General features: G+C 38.9%; 2 protein-coding genes across 5 annotated transcripts in view; both read right to left on the minus strand.

Annotated features, from left to right (window-relative positions):
* The window catches only part of GGACT (gamma-glutamylamine cyclotransferase), a 27,843-nt gene extending 21,719 nt beyond the window's left edge, over window positions 1–6,124 (minus strand). Inside the window, exon 1 of one of the 2 annotated variants that reach the window (XM_084505560.1) lies at window positions 6,053–6,124. The gene's annotated coding sequence lies outside the window, so the exon portion shown is untranslated. The remainder of the gene's footprint in view (window positions 1–6,052) is intronic. The other variant, XM_084505559.1, reaches the window with a different exon arrangement.
* Window positions 6,125–7,761: 1,637 nt separating this feature from the next.
* TMTC4 (transmembrane O-mannosyltransferase targeting cadherins 4) overlaps window positions 7,762–23,044 on the minus strand; it is a 52,884-nt gene continuing 37,601 nt past the window's right edge. For 2 of the 3 annotated variants that reach the window (XM_084505546.1, XM_084505547.1), the window contains exons 12-18: window positions 19,267–19,346; window positions 18,986–19,093; window positions 18,724–18,865; window positions 17,947–18,061; window positions 17,355–17,467; window positions 11,776–11,845; window positions 7,762–11,256 (exon numbers count right to left, since the gene is read on the minus strand). In XM_084505546.1, the coding sequence (XP_084361672.1) occupies window positions 11,105–11,256; window positions 11,776–11,845; window positions 17,355–17,467; window positions 17,947–18,061; window positions 18,724–18,865; window positions 18,986–19,093; window positions 19,267–19,346 (780 nt within the window). In that variant the 3' untranslated portion in view covers window positions 7,762–11,104. The remainder of the gene's footprint in view (window positions 11,257–11,775; window positions 11,846–17,354; window positions 17,468–17,946; window positions 18,062–18,723; window positions 18,866–18,985; window positions 19,094–19,266; window positions 19,347–23,044) is intronic. The other variant, XM_084505548.1, reaches the window with a different exon arrangement.

The raw sequence follows: 23,044 nt of genomic DNA on the forward strand, positions 1-23,044 counted from the left end.
GGACAAGAGAATTACAACTTGAACCAGGGCCCTTTATGTACTTTGGCCTATCTGCCATTTCCTTATAAATTAAAGTAACCCGTAATTTCTTCTAATGAAGCTATTATCTAATGAAATTCTGGCATGGCCTTAGTCTCATATCACGACTAACACGAAACACTTGTCAGCACATCTAAATGTCATTCAAAGCCACCACAGCCACCATTCTTCCAACACAGAAACGAAACAAGACCCTTATTTCTCACTTACTACTTATAATCTCACTTCCAATATTATTTTTCTCAGCAATGTTTTGAACAAAATTGGTTTATTTCTACTTTCATGCTAGCTTTCAGTCCAATTACTATATATGTGGGCTGTACTTCTCCTGATGGGAAATAATATAACCTGTTACCTTTGATTTCTAGAGAAATTCACACAATTCTGAGATCCAAGCAACAACAAAACTCCTACTACAGAAGTCAGAGTGGATAGAATACATTTTTTGGGCTGTATCTTGAAATCTGAGAGTGAAAGAAAATAATATCTCACTGTGGACAAGACACGATCATGATCACACCCTGATTTTAACACTAAATTTCAGTATCCACATATGCAATTAAACAACCTTGGGTTCGGTTTAAAAGAACTTAGAAAGAATGGTGTTGAGAAGTTCTTATGAACCAGAGAGCAGTATTCATTGCATTTAATACTCTAAAGTCAGGAATCTATGCTGGTCACTTAGGCTTTAAGAGTTGAGGGATTCAGCTCACGTCTCTTTACATCACCATCAGCTACAAATGAAACTCACATTTCAAATGCAAGTCTTGCACCTGAAGTAGTAGATAATTAAGGCTGGGTAAATAAATCTCACTTTATAGTGCCCGTAGGAATGGTTTGATGCTGAAGCTCTCCTGAATAATTTGCTTCTATATTGCATTGTCAAGTTTTGGAGTTTCTGGTACACTGAAACCCCAAGTTCAATTAAAACCAGCTTTTGCTTCATGCTTCTACATATTCTATATGTTAACATCCAGAAATATACATGAGGAAAAAATTAACTAAAAACGAGTTCCATCCTTTAAAGCAGTTTAAAATAAACCTAAACTGTCGTCACCAGCAGACATCATGAAGGACGCAATCACAAAGTGAGTGCTCTTCCAAAACCGAATGGCAATGGCTGAGCTGTTCAACCTACGTGCTTGAAAATACCAGCCTTCTAGCAGCACTGTGTAATACAAGAACTGTGGGCTGCAGAACCTAAGAAAGGCACTGTTTTGAATCCCATAGGACCCAGTAAAACCAAACGATGTTATTTATGGGAAAAAAAATATAAAAGAACATATATGGTATCCATATATGGATAAATATTAATGTTGGTAATGTCAAGATAGTTTTATTATGGATTTGGATTCATATTCCAATTCTGCAGAGACTTACATGTATATACATGCTTGACTTTTATTTTTATTTTTTTAAAACACTATTAGGAAAGCTGCAGATTCAGCAGGAGTAGTCTCAGCACATCAAATTAAGCCCACACCAAAAATATTTCAGCTCCTGAAGTGGGGGAGGCAAAACCTGATCAGATTGAAACCACCTTGCAAATCAGAAGTAGTAACATACTCTCTACACACTGCCACGATCCATTTTGAAGGAGGAAGTGCTGGTGAGATACAAGCACACAATTCTTACCAGAATTGTCAGCAGAAACAATAAAACCTGCGTATATAATTCAAGTGCTGTACAAACTGGTCTGCCTACCAGAAGGCAAAATGTAACAAGTGATGTATTTTACTAGATATTTAGAGAAGTAGTCCCTGTGATGCAGATGGCCACAGTGGAGCTACAGCCAGATACCCAGGGTATAGAGAGATCCAAGAGAGGAATTATGGAAGACTGAGGCTAGCTCAGAAGCAAATGTTTGGTAGAAAAGAGTTGGCTTTTATATCATGCCAAAACACTATTCGAACTGCCCTCGATAGTGTTACCAGAAAGTACCATAATGCCAACAGGCATTTTTGAGACTCATGGAAAATACATGCGGTGAGAGTTTTAAAGGTGGTGAGAAGTGAACATCGATGTCTCCTTCCTTACTACCAGTAAATCCAAACTCCTGACTGTCACTGGAGAGCCAGAGCTTGGCTGGAAGCGCAGCGTGTCAGCCCGGGTGATGCTGGCTGGGATCCATGCTTCCTCTGGCGTGCCAGTGATGGTATCTTATCTTCCCTGCCTTTTAACTCATGAATACACCTTGCTGGACTACAGAAGCATGAAAGGCAGCAAGCACAAGTGATTTTCTCCCTTTACTTGACACTGACTAGACCACATCTGCAGTACTGCATCCGCTCTGTGCCCCCCAGCACAAGGAAGGTACTGATAAACTGCTGTGAGTTCAGGGGAGAGCCACCAAGACAGGCGGGGGGTGAGCACTGCCTTGTAAAGAGGCTCAGGAAACTGGGCGTGTTCATCTCTTGGAAAAGAGGCGGCTCCAGGATGACCTAGCAGCAGCCTTCCCACACCTTTGAGGAGGTTACAGTGGGTTTGAGGAACAACAGGCATAGACTGGCACAAGACAGGCCCTGACGTGATTCAAGGAAAGGGATTTCATGAAGACGACTGACAAGCATTGCAGCAAGCTGCCCAGGGAGGTTGTGCAGCCTCAACCCCCGCAGGTTTTCAACACATTGGATGAAGCCCTGAAGAGCCTGGCATGCCCACACTGGGGACCCTGCTTCGAACAGGAGGCTGGACTAGAGACTCTTGAGGTCCCTTTCAGCTTTATTTATACTATGACAAAAAGTCGTGGGGTTCTTGTAAGACCAAACAAGATGAGTGGAGGGAAAGATGACAGAGTGACTTGCAATTACTCTGCTATTAATTGATGACACACATATTTAGAATTGCAACACTGTGCTAATGCAGAAAGCCTCCCACAGCTGAAGGGTGGTGCACACGGCATGATGTCCCCTCTAGTTAGACTGGAAGCACACAGGAAACAGTGGGAAAGGCAATGCTTTAGGGAAGGGATGAGAAAATACGATTCCACGTGGGCAAGAACTGCTGTCAGAAAGGCAGTAATACATGGGTAACTTCAGCTGTTAGTAAAGGTCACCAGCAATTACAGACAAAACGCTGCAGGAAAAAAGCTGTTGTGCAGGTAATTCCAGAGAGAGTGAGACAGAGAAATCAGGAGTGACAATGATATTTGGTGTGCTTTTCTTGAGATGTTAAAAGCAAATAGCTGACAAACTCAGAAAAGAAATGAAAATGGCCAAAATCTTAATGTAAAAGGCATTCTTGAAAAACACCGTAATGGTAAATCAATAGAACGTTATATTGCCTCGGTAAAATCTGTCCTTCTTTAGCATTACCTGGTGCTCGGAATTGGGGAAAAGAGAGCCATTTTTGACATGGTCCATAAAACGTAATTAAACTTTTGGAGTGAAAAAGAACAGAGAATTCTAAATAGCTACAGACTTGATTTAAGGACAGTAATTTACTACTGCTTTAATCGTTCTGCTCCTGAAGGAAAAAAAGCTATTAAGCGCACAAGAGACAGAGAGAAAGAGAGAGAATGAAGGTATTATATCTGCAAACTCAGTAACATTACATTCATACATTCACTCTGGCCCGTATTTAATTATCTTTCTAATACTCACCCTCTTTGTCAGAAGCACGAGAAAAACATACTCTACAAGATACAGAAAAGGTAGAATCTGTTCGTATAAAAAATGCATCTTATCATGGCAAGCGTTCTCTGCTCAAGCAGTTCATGTCACTGAAAGTGTCATGCAAGCTTCAGACTGAATTCTACCTACAGCAAGAATTATGAAAGTATTTGACCAGATTTAAGCCCAAGGAGCATATTCTTCTACAACATGAGAAACATAAAACAGGACACGAGTTAGAAGGAAAAAAAAAGAAAAGTACATTGCTCCAAAAAAAAGTGATGACATTCAAACTACAATGAAATCAGGTATATTTTTGCTATAATGCTCTTTATGGTTACACAGACAAATATTTTGGATAATCCATCAGTGAGCAAAAGCGAACCAGAGCTAGTACCAGAAGGTGAATGCCACAATATATATAATATCATAATAAATTTATTATTCCCATATTTCACTCCAGTACACCCTCCTGACTGCACCTTTGTACTTGTACCTACACTCACAAACTCAAGACAGAAATCAGGCAGTCACCTAACCTCTCGCTTCCCTGAAGTTCCCTAAGAACAACAAACACAAATATAAACAGCAGAAGAGGAAAAAATAGGGTTACAACAGCAGTCAGATGCAAGTCCCTTTGAGAAATAAATTCTTTTGAAACAGACAGTTCGGTTACTAACTATCATGGGAGTCACGAAAACATATAGGCAGGATCAGAGGAAGGTTGGTTGGAAGGAAGCTTTGAAGGTCACCAAGCCCAGCCTCCTGCTCAGAGCAGGACTAATGCCAACGCCAGACACCACTTTTCCAGCGAAGAGGCTGTGTTCAGCAAAACAGTGGGTGGGAGAGACAGCAGGATGTCTGGTGCAAAAACAGACCTGGTTTGTGCTCTGTACTCTCCGGAGGCACCTAGCCTTCCAAGTTGGAAATCAGCTAAGGAAACCATGAACTGAAGCGATGATCCCTTATGAAGGATAAAAAGCAGATACTGCAGGAAACCAAGTATTCAGAGCAACATTTCTACCCTGAATCTGACCACACACGTAAAGAAGGCACTGAAAGAAAAACTGTAAGGATCAAACAACATGACACGTATTGATGTGACACATTCTCTTCTGCAATCGAGCAAAGCTTTGTTCGATATTCCCATAGCCTTAACCTCTTGAACAGAATCAAAGAAAGTTGTTTGCAAAGTTGACGGAGAACATCACAGTAACTTGGAAAGCGAGGAGCAAACAGGCAACAAGAATCCAAGCAAAATGAAGTTCTTGTACCACAGAAATGAACTTCTTAATATTCATTGGCAATAGCATGTGGGTTCTCAGACATAAGCAACGTATTGGAAGTTAATTTCTTTAACACGTAAGCACCCTTGACAGTTCAGCTTTTGAGGTATTCGTTCTGCTTAATTTTACTTATGGATGGCAACAGAATGCTGTAATACGCTTGGCTAACAAGACACATTCATTTTAACATAACTTGGACCTCACATACAGGGAGAGGAGATCAGTGCTGGCTGAGGATACATAGGGTTTAAAGGCAGTCTAGGTTCATAAGGCATTTCTTAAGGGGAGGGGAAAAGAAAGTTGGAAATAAGCCCATTCAGATATGCTAAACCTGAAGCCTTTCTTAATGGCCTATGTCACGCTGTGAACAATTTTAATTGTCAGGAAATTGCTTCTGCGGGTTGACTGAGTGCTTAACTCTAACCTAGAAAGCATAAAAAGACAGGTCCACTCTTCACGTGGCCTGACACGAAAACGGGTTGTACGGATTGATATTCCTAGTTGCGTCTCTGCAAGTTAAGCTCTATACAAGTTGCTGCCTTCGTATTCTCAAAGGACAGCGAAAGTTATAGCACTAGAAAATTAGAAACCCTAAAGCCAAAAACGAGGAAGTTAATTGCCTGAAGTTAACACAGACACAGCTAAATAAACCTGAAGTCAGAAGCAGAAGGTTTACAACTCTCTAAAATGGAAAGGGATGCAGGGAAGGATGAGAAATTAAGTTCAGTGAAATGAAATACTCAGGAGGTTAGCCAAGATTTAAAAAAAAAAAAAAAGAAAGATATATGCAGTCCACACAATGCAGGCAAAGCAATTAACGCTCTAAAGCGTTAACTTGTGAGGAGATTGGTAGCTTCTCTTCATCTTCCACACCTAAGCGGCTTTCTTTTGCTTCTCCCTCACATTCAGACATGGTTTTTCGGCCAAAACTCTCCCCTAAACCTCACAAGGTCTCGCCGGAGAGCCAAGCGCCGCAGCCTCCCTCAGCGCCCGCCCAACGGCCCAACCGCCCTCCCCTCCCCTCCCCGCCCGCTGATTGGCTGCTGCGGGCGCGGGGCAACGGCCGCTAACGGCCGCGTCACGCGCCCCCCCCCCGCCTTGCCGCGCGGCACCCACCCGCCAGCGCAGCCCTCGCCTCACGGCGCCTCCGCTTCCGCCCGCGGCCGCGTCCCGTGTGGGCGGCCCGCGGCCGGTCCCGGGGGATAGGCGGCGGGGCGGGGCGGGGCGGGGCGGGGAGCGGGAAGGGGAGGGAAGGGAAAGGGGCGGCCCCCGGCCGGGCTCAGTGAAGGCAAAGGGAAAATGTTTGTTACCGGTCTGCGGCAGGACCTCGAGTCACCCCTCCCCCCCAGTTCAAACACAAGCATCGTTATCACAGTTTAAATCGATGAAAAAGATAGTAAAGCTTAGCTTTGTTACATGGCCCCTGTCTTTGCCTCTCGTTCCCCTGAAACTAAGTTGGAACAAACCCTTGGCAACCCCACAACACGTAAGGTTCAAAACTTGTCCTGAGTTGACCTGCTGCTGATTTCAACATCTACAGGGGCTTTTTTCTAACAAATACAAAACTAAAGCCCTGAACCACTCGACACGGACCATCACAGACACACACCAACACCCGTGCCCCGTACCACCCTGCAGCTCTCTGATACCAAGGTAACCTCTCATCCGGTGCTCTACAGCCTGTACAGCCGAATGCATCAGCTTCTTCACAGCGGGCAGACAGTCCTTTTTCCTCCAAGCATCAACATTGCCGTGTTTGTATGTTACTGGTACATAAAAACACTTCACCTTATCGTGGAGCCCAGCACACAGTCTGAAGCTGCTGTTACTCACAGTACCTGCAGCTTAGGGTGGTGGCACATGACAATCCTACAAGTTTGGCCACCTCTGCTTTAACATCGGAGGTTCAATTGTGACCTCGCTTTTGGGTTCAGCACGCCCTCAAACACATGGTTGGTAGAGACTTACCACAAACTGTGAAAAGAAGCACTTCCAGTGAATGGGCCAAGTCAAGATTCATGTGAGGATAAACACATAATGATAGGTATGCAAATGTACATGTGCTCAGATGAAATGAAGAATACATGCAGGAACCACCAAATAAAGATATTTAAAGTAAAACATGCAAAAAAATCCCATCAGAACACGGAATCACATTTGACATTCTGATAGCTATAGCTTGAAATAGCAACTTCAGTTTAAGACAAAAATCTCATCTTTGTAAATTTACAGTTGCTTTAGATTGCTTCCAAAGCAACGAACCACAGCAAAAAGTCAATTTAACAAGAAGTTCTTACCATTTATTGTAATTGCAGACAAGCTAATTATATGTAGAGCTAGACCCAAATGTTCTGTTAACATAGGCAGAGATTTGACATTCAGTTGCTGTATCAGTTTCATAAATTTAACTGTCTGCAGAACCCAAATCCCTCCTCATTTGTCTTATCCCATCCCCTCATCTAACTACTATAGCTCTGACTCTCAAGGCAAGTACCTACCACTTTGCCTCAATGGCAGTCTATTAATATTCTTGGTGCGAAGGATGGACTGTAGGAGAAGTATAGAGGACCAGATCAATTCATCTGAAAGCAGCAGAGTGAGGTTTTCTTCAGATATGTGAGCTGATCATCTTAGTTGCCCTTTGAAGTTAGTGAAGAGGAATGACTGCTTCAAGCACAGGATGCCTCACATCTTTTTCTTTAGATGAATCATATTTCAGATTACCTGTTTTATTCCCATTGACAATACAGAAAAACTGGGATGAATAGCTCAGATGCAGATGTCTAAAATATGGAGGAATCTGTTTCCAATTAACAGGCCCAATATTTTTAACAAATAAAAGATTTTTATTTCTGAGTGCTCATACACACAATCCACATCTCTAAGTTTTAAGTATGAAATTAAGCAACAGGAAACTTCATGTACATGACATTATTCTAGACATGAGAGAAACATACAATAAGGGAACTCTCTTGGAAGTTTTTGGTGAAAATAGGCTGTCATCTATAGCAATCAGTGTGAACATTTTTCTGTTCTGACTCCGTTCTGTGCATTGAATCATTCTGTATTTCTCTCTTCAGAACTATATTTGAACAAGAAAGCTTTGGGAAAAAAAAAAGCATCCATGTTTCTTGATTTTCATACAGAATCGGACACTTTTCTATACCTTTCTTTTTATCCAGGGTGCCTGGTTTTGCACTATTCCAGGAGTCAGTTATGAGGTATAAGAAAACAAGAAAAGTGATAAGTGATGATAATATAAACGTTTCAATAAAGCTTACAGTATTACTTACACTCTCAAAATAATTCTGAAGACAAAGTAAAAAATCCTTAGCATTCTTATGATTCAGTGTTCTTAAAGTCTTAGGAAATTTTTAATTGAAAAATCAGTTGTTTGTTGCTTTTTTTGAACCCAATTTACGTCAACATTATGCACAATCATAAGCGTATCCTTATTACCATCATAGAAGTAATTACATTGAATTTCTATAGCACTAAAAATGATATAAAACAAATATTCCCACCCCTCACAGTAACACAATAGGTGCCCAAAAAACAATTGAGAATAAATCCCATTGTCTGTATTGAAGAGTAAACACCATTTTCAAATGCCAACAAGGTATTCAGCTTGTTGGTGTATCGCTTCCATTTAAGACTCATGAGTAGGAGGACAAACTGATTTCCACAGAGGAATTTCTGCAACAACTTCGGTTTGTAATGAGCTAGAAAGAATTCATACTCCATACATAATATTGATCTACTGGATTTTTGTAAATCTAACCTGGCAGCCAACAGGCACAAATATACATATGAACTTCATGATGAGAATAATAATTTAAACTCAATATGTCATATTCCAAATATACAGAAAAGACCTGATTATATTAAACATCTATTTTCTGTTATAAACTAGCATGTCCAGCCGGATCCCAGCCCTTTAATACCTTGTGACTGATGTAGTTACGTGTTCTCTGTATCTGATGCATGCCAGGCCTTAAAAGTGTGCTGTTTGTACTGAACAGTGTATCAATTTCAGCACATTTTGGGTACAAAAGTTGGTAGTGACTGAACTATACTGGTTATCAGAAGATGACTAACCATACTGGTGCAGTGTTCTGCTGGACCAGTAAGGAGACTTACTAAAAAGCATGTTTATATCCTATAAAGACATTCAGAAACTGCTTTCTGAAACTTCTGTCTGGAAACCAGAAGAAGTGGATACAATGCATCAACTTGGGGCCCTACAGGAACCAATTAGCCCTGCTGAAAGATAGGGTGCATTAGCAGAACACTGCACGAATACAAACACATGTCTCTGGTACCTCAACTAAAATTAGTATGACAACATACAATTTGGGTATGTGCAATGCCGGCATATTCATTCATTCAAAGCCAAATTTGTGGTCAGTATTGTATTGCCAGAGCCTTGCTGTCTTGATTTATAGTTAGTCTGGAAAGAATATTACATTAAAGTAGCTGCACTACTTTACCAAATGAGCTTTGTCAGAGGATGCTTGGGTAGCTCTGCAGTATTGTATTGTGCTCTGTAGACATTGCTTCTTGAAGCAACTGTCATTTCAAAAAAAAAAAAATTTAAAATTAGCCTATTATAGGTTCAAGACACAGAAGTAGAATATGGTAGTCAGCTGGCAAGGCCACACAGCATACTGTCCTATGGCAGGCATTCCCTCAACATTTTAAGTGGTTCCACACATGGATGAGTTGTGTATGGGGAACATTCCACAATGTCCTATAACATAACCATTGGACTCCTTAGGAAAGCTGCAAACACTGCATTGATCAATGTCTTCCTATGAGGGGAAAAAAGAAAGAACAAAGGAATGCAACGAGAGAGGCTAAATTCCATAGTTTTCACATCTGATAGCAATCTTCCAACCTTAAATACAACAAGCAAACAAGAAAACAAATAAAATAGACATGTGATGATTTCCTGAAGCAGGAATGTAAATACTGGCACAAGACAAACAACTTTGGACAGCCAGAGTTTAAACATGTATTAAAGCATAACACATTTTGAAAAGTGACACTGTATCAATGGGTACCATCTCTGAATCTTCCCGCACCAACGTGATCAGCTTACACATTAACAGCTATGCTTATTTAACTGTCTCTTTCGCAAGCTCACGAGCCATGGGAGACAAAAATGGAATCAGATCATTCTAGTTCATACCTCAGTAGCCATGGTCAGGTTGTTTGCCCAGTTACTTTTCCACAGAAATTCTCTCTTTATTTACCAACAATGTAGGAGCCAAAAGTTATGTCCTTAACCAGAAAGCACTGCAGTGCCTCAAGCCACAGGAATTAGCTCCTGTAGATGCTATTCTGTGTTTAGACCACCAACTGGCTGCGAGAGCTGACTGGTGGCCCAAGCTGTCTGTGCTAGATGAGGCTGGCCTGCAAGAACAGACACTCTAGCTTACCCCTCTGTCTTTTTAAACTTTGTCCTCTCCCCTTTGCTGCTTGCTAAAATCTTTGCCTTAAATCTAGGAGTACTTTCTTCACTCAAGCATACCTCAGCAGTATAGTGGCTGACAAACCTTTTACAGCACTCATTTACACCTGTACAAATCCTACACTTCAAATGGTGGAGCCAGAAACAAGAACAAGGGCATAATTCAAATTACAAGAGCAAACTGATGTGCTGGAGAGAATCCATTCTTCCACTGTCTCCGCAGGACTGGCGGTAGAAAGCAGTAATAAAACTGAAGTGGACAGATATTCTTCATACTTGAACAGATCAGGGTTTAAACAGGAAATTGCACTTTTTTCCAGAAACACTTTCAGAAATAAAACTGCCTTCTGATATTCATCCTGCTACTAAAAAGTCAGATGAAGATATCAAATTGCAAGTGAAAGCAAATATTGCTATTTATTCACAGCTGTGAATCCATCTGCATCGCTTTCGTATACCTATAAAAGTGTCCTAAGGGACTTTAAAAGCAGTTCAGGAGAAAAAAAAAAAAAAAAGATCCTCCAAACTCCAGCTGAAATGTTAGAATCTGTAGGAGGGCATAATTGGACATTCAAATGTGCATTGCTGGTGGTGGTGTTATTTTTGAGAAACAATGACTGAATCCTTTACATGGTCAAAAGTAACCATGTAACATTAACAGTAAACAGCATGCACGGACAACCTGAAAAGAAACATCAGGCACCGCCTTTCTTCTGCAATTGCTCCAATTTTCTTCTTAAGAGGTTGTAGTTTTCCTTGGTCCCGGGTGCCATAGGATCCAGCTTCAGAGAGACTTCATAGTGCTTCTTTGCTAAGTCAAGATTTCCCCAGCGATGATAAAGCACAGCTGGAACGTCAGTGAAGAATTTTGTTAGCAATATTGTTGAATAATGCACAGCCTTGCCAATCACTTGGAAAACAACATTAAGGCATTTGTTTCCAGTGAGGGTCTCTCACTGGCTGGTGGCACAGTAGCTGCTTGTTCTGTTGCCAAATGCAGGAGCAAAGCCTGGGAGCAGAACTGGCATGGGAATGATGAAGGAATGAATTACACTGGAGCCATAAATGGCAGCTCTTATCTGGTGAGCTCATTGCGGGTTACAAGCGTAGCATAAATGAACCAATTTGCAGCCACTGAAGTGCAGCTACCTCTGGGCTGGATTGTGCAGCCCTCTTGATCTGTCATATCATGTGATGGCTTTTCTGGTTTAGTGCCCTGTTCTTCTCTGGCTGGCAGTTTTTCTAGGAAGTAAAATAGGAATCTGCCCAGCAGGAAGAAGGCTCAAAAGATTGCCTTTTCTTTTAAAACACAACAAATATGAAGCAAATAAACAATGCAGCTGATAAGATGTAGAAAAGCTCTTACCCAAATTACCGTGATAACTGGCAGCATTTGGATTGGCTTTAATTGCCTTGAGGAACAATGCTTCAGATTCCTGAATAATTTAGAAGAACAAGTCAACAGGACAGTCTACTCTTGCAGTATATAAAATAATACAAAATGTACACAAAATTGTAACTGAAAGAAACTCCAAACTGTGCCATATCTATACGATGCCACAGTATGTATAATCTAAGCCTGCACGATCCTGTAGTTCAGGTGGCTGTAGCCTCCAGAAAAGTGACAGTGGTACAAATAAGTGCCAAGATTTCACAGGCTCACATTATGTTAGCTGAGAGCTAAAATAAAAAAATAAAGAAAAGTGAAGCACTAGTGAAGTTTATAAAGCAGTTTAACTTCCACCCCCCTCAGTTATGTTATTTTCAAGCATTACCTGCTGAAGTTTTACCTATTTATTCAATCAAAACAAGCATAATAAAATGTAGCATCTGAGAAAACTCCTTTTAGACACCTTTTCCCGTTAACAATTTTTACCATTTCAGGCAGGAGCTTTTCAGTAAAAACCTTTCATACAGATGTTTCAACATGGTTCTCTATGAAGAACAGCAGAGTGTCTGTTATTGAAAAACCAAACCAACTGAACTGTTTCTCACGTTTCTTCCAAGCAACCTTTCCCATATTCCCAGCTGCAGTGTGTATGCTCTTAGGACTGTTGACGTCTGAGTACTTAGAAAAGCCAAACTCTCACCAAATATTCAGAAGAACAACTTACTGCTAAGTTAATTCCCTAATTTGACATTTTTATTTTACCAAATGAGCTGCTGATACAGACACTTTTGTTCCAGAGCATATTTCCTGTATAAGTTTAGAAAGATATTTCCCAATCCAAATGGACCATATGTACTCACTTGCATACAAGAATAGATACTTTAGATAAACAATTTCACATGGATTCTGGGCTATGCTGTGTTTTAGAGAAAGTTGCTCATTTAGTTTCAGGTCAAATTACCTGGAGATAAAATTACCTATTCTAGTGCACACACTTAATGTCCCAGGTATTTGAGAACAACCCTGGGGAAAAGGCCTTTCCTTTGCACTAAGCCTTTGCTATTTAAAACTACACAGCACCACACAGGCTCTGCTAAGAAAGAAAATCTATCGGCCAAATTTTTGATTCTGCTGTGTTCTTCTGAGGAGCATGACATAAGTTCCATAAGGGTCCCACAGGTGAGAAGTTTCTGATGTCAGTGACTCAACTTCGAGTGACTGAAGAGCTATGTCCAAATTCAAACCCAAAGTTCACTCTCCTTTCAAAGCGTTCCAGAGCACAGCTAAGGCTGCCACTCTCAACCCAAGAAAGGCTGATGCTGAAAGTGCTTTTTTTTCTTCTGTAAGGTCAAGGAGACTTTAGGTTCTCAACAAATCCTTTTGTAGTTCTTTTTGTACTTCTTTCTGTATCTCCTTTCTGTATCCTTTCTGTACTTCTTTTTCCTGTGGAAGGCCTATGTGGATAGGAGTGAACAAGGGAACCAGATGACCAGAAATTTATGCAGTATATGATTCTACACTGCAAGTTTTGGCATTGCTTTTCCCTGGCATCATCACCAGCTCTAGCATTCTCACATACCTGACTATTGATGTACCTAGATGAACTGGGCTATTTGAGACCCAAAGCGTTGATTTGGGTGATGGGACTGAACACTCTATCAGGAACATTACAGATAGCCCCTAATTGGAGGGACTGGTCAGTACACTGGAGGGGAAGGCCACCATTCACACTTAAACAGGATGGACAAACGGATGGGCAGGAATCACAGGATCCTTACAGCTGGAAGGCACCTCTGGAGGCCATCTGGTCCCACCCTCCTGCTCCAGCAGGGCCACCCAGAGCAGGCTGCCCAGGCCCATCTCCAGGCAGCTTTTGAACGTCTCCAAGGAGGAAACCCCATGGCCTCTCTGGGCAATCTGTGCCAGTGCTCCATCACCTGCACAGCACAGAAGTACTGCCTGTTCAGAGGAGATCTCCTCTGTTCCAGTTTGCATCCATTGCCTCTTGTCCTGTCACTGGGCACCAGCAAAAAGAGCTTTTGGCTCATGATCAGCTTGGTGTCCACCAGGAGCCTCCTGTCTTTTTCTGCAGAGCTGCTTTCAAGCTGGGTGTCCCTCTGCATGTCCTGGTGCCTGGCTTGGTCAGGGATTGGACTAGATGACCTCTGGATGTCCCTTTCCAGTCAAAATTATTCTACAATTCTAACTCAGTCACTTGAGAAACACCCCAAGACTCAAACATTTGGCAAGCCTTGTGGTATTGCAAGGTAACCTCTTTATATACACCCAACCAAACCTAAAAATCAACAGCAGAATGGCTCTTGAAACTATGCAGTAGTCATTAGTCCTACAATTTGTAATTTTTCCACTGCAATTCCTAGTATTTTAATTTACTAAGTAAACTTCCACTTTCCTTACTGGGCAGGTTAACAACAGACTGAAAGCTGTGCTGTCCAATTACTGCATTTTTATACCTGAATGTTGTCAGCTACAAAGAGGGGAAGCATCTAGTGTACAGACTCACCCTTTCACTGCTGATGTATGATGGGACAACATGTGCAGTGTGTTCCCAGAAAATATAATAAAACACATGCTCAGATTTGACTGACTCTCATTACTGTACGTATCTCCAACCACACTCTGGAAACATTCTTATTGCCACTGCTTTGCTTGTAGAAGCATACTGTCTGATTAAAGGCTATTGATGGTGCATCACATTCATATTATTGCGGATATATGGTGTAAATATACATTCCAGTACATCCGGTGATATTTCAGATGACTGTCTTGCCAAAGCTTTAAATCAAGTGTTGTCAAGAAACTTGCACACTGTGTATAGCAAAGGCTTTGGGAAAGCACACTGCATTCCATCTGCTGCCAAGGCCACAGCACAAAATTGTTGTCTGGCTTTTTTTCAAATAGAAAAAATGCTGAATGTTTCCAATTTGTTATACTTCTTACAGAAAAAGCATAGATGTATACATAACAAAAATACAGCATACATATTTTCAAAGAGCTAAAGATAGTTTGATTCTTTGTCCATTGCAACAAGTACTTAAATGAGAAATCAAACTTGACATAACAGATGTTAATTAAAAAAAAAAAAGCGAAAACACCAAAACAACTCATCCTGTATGTGCTTTTGTTTCTGAAACAATAAATCATTCATGAATAGATACAAACAGAAATCTTAACGGGTTGGGGGATTTTTTTTTTGGTCTTAGAAAATCTATCTTCTAATGAAAAGAGCATTTGAAACTGAAGAATACTGTGTACTTATTTGAAGGAACTCTTTCATAATAGCAAAATCTTTTCAATTTTGTGCCTTTTAAAATATGAAGTACAAAAAAAACACAACAAAACAAACAAAAAAAAAAAACACAACAAAACCCAAACCAAATCTTACTTTATGGCAACAGAACCAATGTAGTATCAACTTTTATACAGACACATAAAAAGTAACCTAATAAATGAAATGCCTGAGGTTATACAACACAACAGACACAGCCAGGCAGCCCTCTGCAAATCACCTCCATCACCTTGACAGCCTCCAATCCCCTGTCTTCCCCTCCCCTCCCATACACAGTAAAAATCCTTAAAGAGCCATCCACTTCTCTCTGTTTTTACATGTGGAGGGGTAGACAAGAAATCTTAATCTCCCATTCTTTTTATCTTAATTGTATATTCTCCCACTTAAAAATAAACAAAAAACAACAACAAAAGCAACCCTGTATCTCTACTTTCCAATCCATACAAAATACAGCTACTGCTATCATCAAATTTTCTAAGTGCACTTCCCAATGCCCTTAGTTTGCTCTCCCTATTATAACCCATCAATTTCAAGTTACTAGATAAGTTATATTTTGCTCTACACAAACCTACTACTCCCTGTTGAACTATTAAAACTGTCAGTGGCCCCCTCCTTTCTTCCCTGGGCTCCACTGCGCCTTTTGCTTTATTCAGGATGCTGCCTTGAAAGCTTCATTTTTTCCCACCATCATTTCCACTGTCTCCAATGCATTCCCATGCAGCATAATGACCTCTCAGAACTGGCCATCAAAAGCACTACCTGCTTTGTTATTTTTTAAATCCACTGTGACAGACTTGTTTTTCCTATACCTGGAGAAAGTTTCCTACCTAGTTTTCCACTTATTTCTTCTCCTTACTTCATTATAAACATTCTTTATTCTGTCAGGCTGCATATTATTCTTGCTAAATAACTGTACAATACTCTATTCTTTCATATTCATGACTCATCAAAATAATACTAGCAATTAACTCCTCCATAATGTTATCCTTATACATTCTGGATGTTAATTTGTATCCTTCTGGAACTTTGTTAATGTAACCTAAAAATATATTTTATAACAGCTTCAGGTGGAAAGAGACTAGTAACAGAGTGTACAAAAAATGAAAGTGACAGTCTAGAGAAAATGCAATGCCGTGGGTAACAGCATCACCAACACAAACCAAAGGAGGTGTTAGGCCTACCAGGGCCTCTGACATGTGGACAGGTCATCACTCCACATTTGGACATGACTGGAAATGTTAGTGGACACGGTAATTGGTGGAAAAAACACATCCATTCTATCAAGTCTATGAAGTCTAATATCAAAAAATCTTACTTCTTTTACACTAAGGATGTTCCTTCAGCACTGCTAACATTTCAACATATCAAAAGCCATCAACCTCCCCCCAGCAGTCATAGTTCAATAAATGATGTTTTTCTGAGGAATACAAAAAACTTGCTCCATTATTTATTTCTCCCTATCGCATGCATACATTGGTAACTATTGAGTCAATTAAAGTAACGAAAAATATTAACTATGTATGATTTATTCTCTGAATATTCATACAATTCCTTCTGGAAAATATTTCTCTGACCTCAATTGCATTACATTTACTACTTTTAAATACAAGTAGTCAATACTGAAGTACCACTTGCTAACTGGCCAACTATATTCAAGGGAAAGTTCAATACATTGCTCAATGTATGAGCATACCATAATATTCTGTGGTTACTTAGGTATCCCATCCTCAACCTGGGATTAGAGAGTCTGTGATATCTTCATTTTAGATAGCTTCTGAGGTAATGAGGCTAGAATTCATATCGGGTAATGGGAAACCTTGCTTCCTTACACAGAAAGAACACCAGAACTAACATATCACATCTAATTTTGGACCCTGAACCAAGGACTTTAAATCAGAGGAGGTTCTCTCCAGAGAGAACCAGTGAACCAATACAAGACCCTAACTGCCCTCTAGTGTGCTTAAGAGCCTACTTCTCTTCAACGACCATTGACAGTTTAGGGCAGCAATCAATGTTCCAAAAAAAACACCACACAACATCTAAAATAAGGTGAGATGAATTTAGGTCAGAGTCACACAACAATTCTGTGACAGAAATGGGCACTGAATCCTGACGAAGTCACAGTCCGCAATGACTTCCTCACACCGCTTCTACAGAGACACACACAGTTTATACACAGTATATATGGTTAAAAAACCACCACCACCACAAAAAAAAAAACACACAGAGAGCTCTAGTTACCTACCTTATATTTTTGTGATTTCCCCAGTACATTTGCCAAAGAAAACATAAGGGAATGATCATTAGGTATTAACTCCAGGGCCTCTCTTCCAACTGCTTCTGCTTGAGCTAGATTGCCTGGGAGCCACGCAGTGGAAAAAGAGAAGGCATCTTAACACAGCCTTACTAGTTACTTTTCATGCTGCAAGCACGCATATTGTATGAAGGGCTGATTATACGTGTTTTTGAAGAAAAACAGGTATCTCTGACACATAAATATAAAGGCCTACAGAATAAGACAACAGAAAACCTCCATTTTATTTTCAACAAATAACACTTTTAGAAGAACAAAAGCAGAGATTTGAGAGTTCTGAAGTTTGGTCTCTAATACAAACATGCTTGCAAAATGATGTCATTTCAAATGAGGATCAGAAATGCAATTGATGGGCTGGATTTCAAGTGATGCTTTAAAACCATTGAGTTAGAAAGCATTCTAATTTTTACAGAGAGTGTCTTGGTAGCCAAATAAGAAGTAGAACTCCTTTTAGATAAATACAGATAAAACTGAGTTTTGAAAGACACTGAATTACTCATTAAAATATTCCATTGGTTCATACCTGTGTTATCAAGTAATATAATCATATTGTTCCAAGCCAAACTATGCTCTGGTTTCAGAACTGTAGCATTCCTCCATGCATTCAATGCATCTATATGGCGATTCAAATCTGCATACTAAAAAGAAAGAAAACTCCAGTAATGTCACTCAGATTTACTTGACTTTTCAATTATGGACTAAAGGCACAAAGATTATTAATCTCTCTCTTTCTGTTCTAGTAAAACTTGCTCTTACAGATAAAAATAAGAAATGTAAAAAGAATACTAGGGTAGCATGGAAGATAGACTGTTATAAAATAATTTTTCACTTTTATGTTGTTTTTTTTTTTTTTTTTTTCTTTTCTGGAAGCTGGTCAGATACATACGCACCAATAAAGTGGGAAAGAAAATTAGCATTTTCTACACAAGAGAATAAGTAAATTTCCATGAATCTAAAATGATTTTTTTTTTTTGCATAGTTCTACTACCTAACAATTTGTTGGAATATGCTCATGACTGTAAAGCAGTCTGATATTGAGAAATGATTAAAGATCTCTCTTAAACAAAAGAGCACAATCTATATTTTTGGTTTGATGTCTTTATATGGAAAGTAGGACTACCAAATGTGATAAGAAAGGGATTATACTAGGAAAGCAATAGAAAAAAGCTACTGAAAGTAGGAAATCATCCTGAACTACAAATCAATTAAACTGGAATAACGATCAGCATTTAACAACATAGCAGAAATATATGCACGCACAGATTACTCTAATAGCAATAATTCATTCAAAAATACTCACCAACCGCCCTAAATTGTAGTAACAATCTGGATATTTTCTCCTGTGCTTAATTGCTGTCCAGTAGCTTTGCTCTGCCTCTTCAAACCTTCTTAAACTGTTCTGTACTATTCCTAGATTCATCCATGCAGCAGCAAAATCAGGTCTGAATAAATTGGAGAAAAAAATAAGAGAGACGACAACTGAGCACTTTGAACAGAAGATCCCATTGTATCCTTTCTGCTCAGCTGGTACAAAATACTGCTTGGCTTTGTTCTAAACATACTGTATTTGTACAGCTAAGGACAGCAACTCCTCTGCTTCTTGGAGCTCATTTCTTTCTTTCAGAATATTTCCGAGGTTGTTCATGGCATGTACATATTTAGGATTCAACCTAAAATGTAAAATTTAAGAGATTATTATTATGTATGGGAGACACATTCCTTTATGCAAATTGTTAGCTCTGCATCGCTGCAGAACATGAAAATGAATACCTAAGCATTTTCTCCCTGTTAAACCTTAAAGCAATTTTAGGATAGTTCAATAAAGGAGTAAAAATTCTAATACCTTACAGCTTCTCTGTAGTATTTGATTGCAGCACTTTGATTTCCCTTGTCAGCCAGGTTTTTGCCAACATTGTAGTGCACCTGAAAACACAGATGAACTTTTTTAGCCAGATGCTATACAGTCAGGTATTTTGTGGAGTCAAGTTGCTAAAAATTCTTACCCCAAATAAATACAGCCAGAATTTTTGTCATTCACTACTGCTTTATGTTGTAGGTGGATCTCAAGACTGGACAATACAGACAATGAAAATAGCAAGATAAAATCTGAGGAATAAATTAATAAATCAACTTACCTGTTCTAGCTAGTTAAGAAAGATTTTTCACTCCCTGATATTATAAATGAGATCACAACACTGTCCCTAAGACATTTTATATGGACACCTCTTGTCCTTCCTTGTCAGATGACTAAGAGAAAGGCTGACTCATTCAAATCCAGCATAGCAGAAAATCTACAGCAGTATGCGTTGATTAAACTTTGCTTTCACTATAGCATAAGCTAAAAAATAAATCAACATTAACAGAAAAATTAAGCTAAGCTCCATATTTCAAAACAAAGAAAACTCACAAAGAATGCCAACCGGCATTCACCCCAGCCCTGCAAAAGACCCAATTATTATTGTCTTGATACAATAATGCATCAAACAACATTTCTGGAAAAAAATAAATCATGTGTGGCATCATGTTGAAGACCTTGACTGTTCAAAAACAGAGAATGAAGGGAGGATCTAGGGCTTTGGGATAACTACAGGGAAGATCCTTATCATTTGAATTTATGATAAGGATTAAAGGATTAGGTAGGAATTTCAGGAAAAAAAATCTTAATTGGAAGACATTTTGTATCCTACTCTAAGACTACATTACATGGTCAGAGGAAGACTGAAGTTTAGAAATAAAAGTGTTTTGAGTACAAAGTCCTGCAAACACTTTTCTACAACTAGACCAGAATTCATTCTGTAAATTACCTTACTATTTGAAATTAAGTTGTATGCCTCATCTAAAAAACTCTCACACTGCAATTTTTTCCATACCTCGAAAATCTAATTTAAATCTCTTCAAAAACACTACGCAGAAATTACTTCAGACTGAAGTACATAAATATAGGTTTGTAATACACTTAGATAACTCTAATTAATGTTATACAGTCAAAAAAAAAGTACTTAATCTCATGTGTCCATCAGAGGATTAATTTTCATCGTGTTTGGCACAATACCTGGGACCCATTGATCCAACACACAAAGTTATGCTTCAATCTAACTGTTATAGTATTTAGTTGTTGAATTCCACCTCTACGTGATTGTGACTATGCTGTAACATGCCATCAATAAATCAAATTAAAACTGTTTTCCATGCTCTCTAGAATAAGTGAAAAAGTAGTTTCACTGGTTTTAAAGATAGCAAAGATGCTGAAAGGCTTAATAAGTTTTCACAGAAACAGCTCCTTAGCCTGTAAGGCACACAAATTCAGCATCTAATAAAAGCTCTAGTACAGCTTTCAAGTAGAAAAAAAAATAATCCAGGGACTTCCTTTGTACATTCATAAAAATATGACAAGGTCCACTCCAAAGAAGCAACAGAATGGTACATTTATATCAAGGCATAGCCATTTATAAAGATCACTTGACTGTGACAAAAAATAGAATGGCACTGCTTTCCAATGAGTCATTACAGTAACATGATATACCTTGAAAAATGCTTCTTAGGACTGAGTATTATTTGTATTATGTCTTCGGGAATTTTTTTCAGCACACCATGACTACATTCTTACCAAACTGGATCGCTGTGATTATATATACTGAAGTTTACAGACTCAAAATCTATGTGAAGCAAATTAGATTATTAAATTTTGCTGTACTCCTAGATAAATGATAACTTGTGGCAAAACAGAAAAAAAATCAAGGAAGATTTCACTCAGTAACGTATATTACCCCTTAAAATACCTGAATTCACATTTCAATATCAGCAAACTAAAACTACATTCAGTTTCTTCCTCTAAAATAGTTTTGAGTGCCTTTTTTTCTTATTGTTTTACATTTTTCAGAAATTGTAAGTATTACTGCAAGAAAAAATTTGATTAAAAGAATGAGGGCAGAGCATACAAGAAAAAAATTCAAAAAATATGTTTTAGCTATCTTGTGTTATGAACAACCAGTCAGCATTTCACTTTCTGATTCTACTCATTCCTCAGTTTCTTAACATCCGTTTCTATCTAAAGCAGCAGTGGAAAGCATATTTTTCTCATGTAAACAGAACTGTGTGTATTGCAAAAATCCAAAAGATATCAATTATTTAAAGTCAAAACATCAAATGAAATATTAAGTGTACATACATATTTTGTGAACTGAACTAGAAAGATGTATTACAGTATTAAAACCAATAACAAGACCATTTACATTGTATTTCTTCTGTCCTCAGACACAGTTTCTGCATGAAAGGAAGTGATATTTCTAAACAATACTCCTGAAAATGAAGAGTTGCTTGTTGTATGTATGTTTCCTAGCTTCCCTTCAAGACAAATTGAAGCCTTAGCTCCTCTAAATATGTTGGTGACAAAGAAAGTAAGAGAAGAAAAATTATAGCAAGCAAACCAAAAGAACCCCTCAGCCTAACATAAATACCCAATGATGAAAAGAGCTTTCAAGATAATTTTCAATGGGTAAATATGCAGTAAGTATATATTTATATATATATTTAAATGCAGTAAGTTTTAAAAACAGAGTCAGGAGGGTTTTTTTAGGCATACAGAATCACTTGAAAGGTGCAGGTTACTTTTGCTGGACAGCAATGTCTCCCACTTCTTTTGCCATTAGAGACAGATGCCAAGATGAGTCTTTTGCTCTACTCCCCTTAACCAGGGTTACAATAACCCACATGCCCTCCGCTAAGCACAAGGCTGTAATTCTCCTTGCTCTCTCCTGTGACCCCTATCTGCACAACGTGGGGACAAACACTTTCAATATGCCAGTGGGAGGGAAAAATCTGGCTTTTAAAAATGAAGGGGGCAGTGTGATGTTTTAAATTTAATCTCTACAGACGTGTTTCTTCTGCCTTTGATTGATATTGCCCAGGACAACCTGGGAACGGATTTTCCTTTCCTGGTTAAACATTTAAGAGCAGATATACCATTTCATTTTCGGATGAGCATTAATGATGGATATTAACTGGAAATGACACATTACATTATGCCCACTTGCTCCTTTATCAAACTTAAACAGGTAATTACTTTACAGTAATAGCTCTAAAATGAACATTTCTAAGGGATGAATAACAACACAGCATTCTCTGCAATGAGGGCAATTAGGAAAGAGGAAAGTACTAAAAATACCCCATGAAAAAAGTTGGTTATCTCAACAGGCATGCCATATTTAAAGTTAACATAATCAGGGCACCACAGCCTAGCCCAAGAACTGAAAAACAGTCTTAAGACTCTGTTGTACATTTTCAGCATTAGAACAGCTTGTCTTTGCAAACTATTAGAGGTATAAGTTTGTCACAAAGCATTAAGAACAAAGAATGGTTAGTAGCACATTCTTTTCAGAGTATCATAACTTCCTCAGGATTCCAGGTTTTGCTACTTGTTTCTTCTGAAAAACCGTGTTTATTAAATTCTATTTGGTAAATGAAAGCTGGTAGCATGGGGAACGTTAACTTTTTACAATTATTTAAATTTAGCTATTTCCAATCTACCAGAAGAGAACGGTCAGTATTTCTCATGTATTTAATGATATTCTTCCAAAATTTAATTATATAATTAATTAGATGAAGTCATCCAGAAATAAGAA

This window comes from Aythya ferina (genome assembly GCF_964211825.1).
Source record: "Aythya ferina genome assembly, chromosome: 1".
Lineage (NCBI taxonomy): Eukaryota > Metazoa > Chordata > Aves > Anseriformes > Anatidae > Aythya > Aythya ferina.